The following is a 2,200-nucleotide window of genomic DNA, read 5'->3' on the forward strand; positions in this document are numbered from 1 at the left end:
CAAAAACAAATCACATCCTTCCCATTAATTGGTAAGTGTTTAAAATATTAATTTTTTTCACTAGGTTTGTTTTCGTTTTCAAAAATAAGGCCTGGATTTGTACTTCAGAAAAAAAAAAGTTTGAACAAAACAAAATGAAAAGCTAGAAAACCACTGTTTTGTTCGTTCAATCCTGGTTTAAGTCTGTTGATCAACAGCCTTCCTTTAGAGTTAAATACAGTTCTTGTTCACTGTTTCCAAGGTGGTTTAAGTCTGTTGATCAACAGCCTTCCTTTAGAGTTAAATACAGTTCTTGTTCACTGTTTCCAAGGTGGTTTAAGTCTGTTGATCAACAGCCTTCCTTTAGAGTTAAATACAGTTCTTGTTCACTGTTTCCAAGGTGGTTTAAGTCTGTTGATCAACAGCCTTCCTTTAGAGTTAAATACAGTTCTTGTTCACTGTTTGCAAGGGTTTAAAATTTGTCCTCTTCATATAGGTTCGTTAAACTCATTAAGCGCATGCTTCTTAATGTTGGAAAATGACGTAGAATTTAAATTTGCATGTCCTTGTATACGAACTAATAACCATCTAGTGGTGAACCCAATATAACCTTTAGGTCATTTATAGTCATATTCCACATTAGAAGTTTTGAATGTAGGTATTTGATCCTTATACCTGAAGAAGAAATGCTATGGTCTGCATACAGGTTTAAAGACATATCTCAACTTCATTTTACAGTATGCACGATGACTTAGCTAGCGTAACTGGTTGCTGCTAATTAAAATAGCTTGTTTACATATATATATATATATTATTTGTTTGTTTGAAGTTAAGCACAAAGCTACACAATGGGCTATCTGTGCTCTGCCCACCACGGATGTATATATATATTGTTTAGCTACATTCCAATTCATCTGTCTAGAATAACTCACATAGTTTACAATGCCTATTAGAAAAACATTTTTTAATATAAAATTCTTAATATTTTCCATATCTTTATTAATAATTTCATTCTTGCTGAATAACGTGTATGCCCGAGGAATCGATGTTTTAACCATAATTGTTTTTCTTAACAATAAAAATAAAATTCCAATGAAACCCGGACACGAAATAATGATTATTGTGTTGAAGTATTACAGAAACGTAGTAAGAAAAGTATATTATTTAATCAATTATATTGACGGCCACGTTTAATTTTTGTTTATAATTAAGCACAAAGCTACAAATGCTCTGCCCACCACGAGTATCGAAACCCGGATTCTAGCGTTGTAAGTCCGCAGACATACTGCTGTGCCACTGGAGGGCTGTTAATTTTTAGTTTCGCTTTAAATACATAGCTTTCTCCGATCGAAATATTTTATTATTTACTATAGATGTATATCTCGCATATCAAAGTGCTTATACTGGGGTTAACCATGTTAGAGACGTATTATGGTACTCAATGACATACAATTATGTATTATTTGGACGTACCTTGATTTCCAGCTAGGCCTAATTGACGTACTGGTTTGTGATTAGCAGCAGTTTCCCCTGGCGGACGTGGTGATGGTATAATATTTGGGACTTTTGTCGATAAAGACGTTGAAGGTTGTTTTGTTGATGACTGTGTTGAGACTGTTGTTGGCCTTTCCGATATTGTTGTTTTTTCGGACGTTGTAATGGTTGTTGGCTTTTCTGTTGCTATAGTAGTTGTCGGTTGTTTTATTATTGTGGTTGTCGTTGAAGGCGTTGTTGTTGTGGTTAATATTTCAGTATCTCCTGGACCTGTAACTGGTTTTTGTGTTGTGGGAGTTACGATTGTTTTTTGTGTTGTGGAAGGTGTGGCTGGTTTTTTTGTTGTGGTAGTTAGGGCTGTTGTTGTCGATGAGGCAGGAATGGTACCAAACAGTATGCTTAAAATGTGAGGACGCTGAGTCGAGGTAACAAGTAGATTATTCTGTTCAGATACGAAGAGAATAAATAGAAAATATATTGGTTTAAAATATAACAGTACGATAAACAGTACACAAAAAAGAATAGACATTGCAAGCAAAAGTATCAAATTTCATAAAATCCCCAACAAAATGTAGCATTACCTTAACTAGTGAAACCAATGCACGAAACCAAAACCAAATTGCTTGTTTGTTTGTTTTGAATTTCGCGCAAAGCTACACGAGGGCTATCTGCGCTAGCCGTCCCTAATTTAGCAGTGTAAGACTAGAGGGAAGGCAGCTAGTCATCA

The 2,200-nt window shown here is 34.9% G+C and overlaps 1 protein-coding gene across 1 annotated transcript in view; it reads right to left on the reverse strand.

Moving 5' to 3' along the window:
• The window catches only part of LOC106460477 (venom protease-like), a 41,437-nt gene that overhangs the window by 33,028 nt on the left and 6,209 nt on the right, over nucleotides 1-2,200 (reverse strand). The window contains exon 2 of the mRNA XM_022387216.1: nucleotides 1,453-1,915. Coding sequence (XP_022242924.1) covers nucleotides 1,453-1,915 — 463 coding nt within the window. The remainder of the gene's footprint in view (nucleotides 1-1,452; nucleotides 1,916-2,200) is intronic.

The sequence above is a fragment of the Limulus polyphemus genome, unplaced genomic scaffold (assembly GCF_000517525.1).
Source record: "Limulus polyphemus unplaced genomic scaffold, Limulus_polyphemus-2.1.2 Scaffold778, whole genome shotgun sequence".
Taxonomy (NCBI): domain Eukaryota; kingdom Metazoa; phylum Arthropoda; class Merostomata; order Xiphosura; family Limulidae; genus Limulus; species Limulus polyphemus.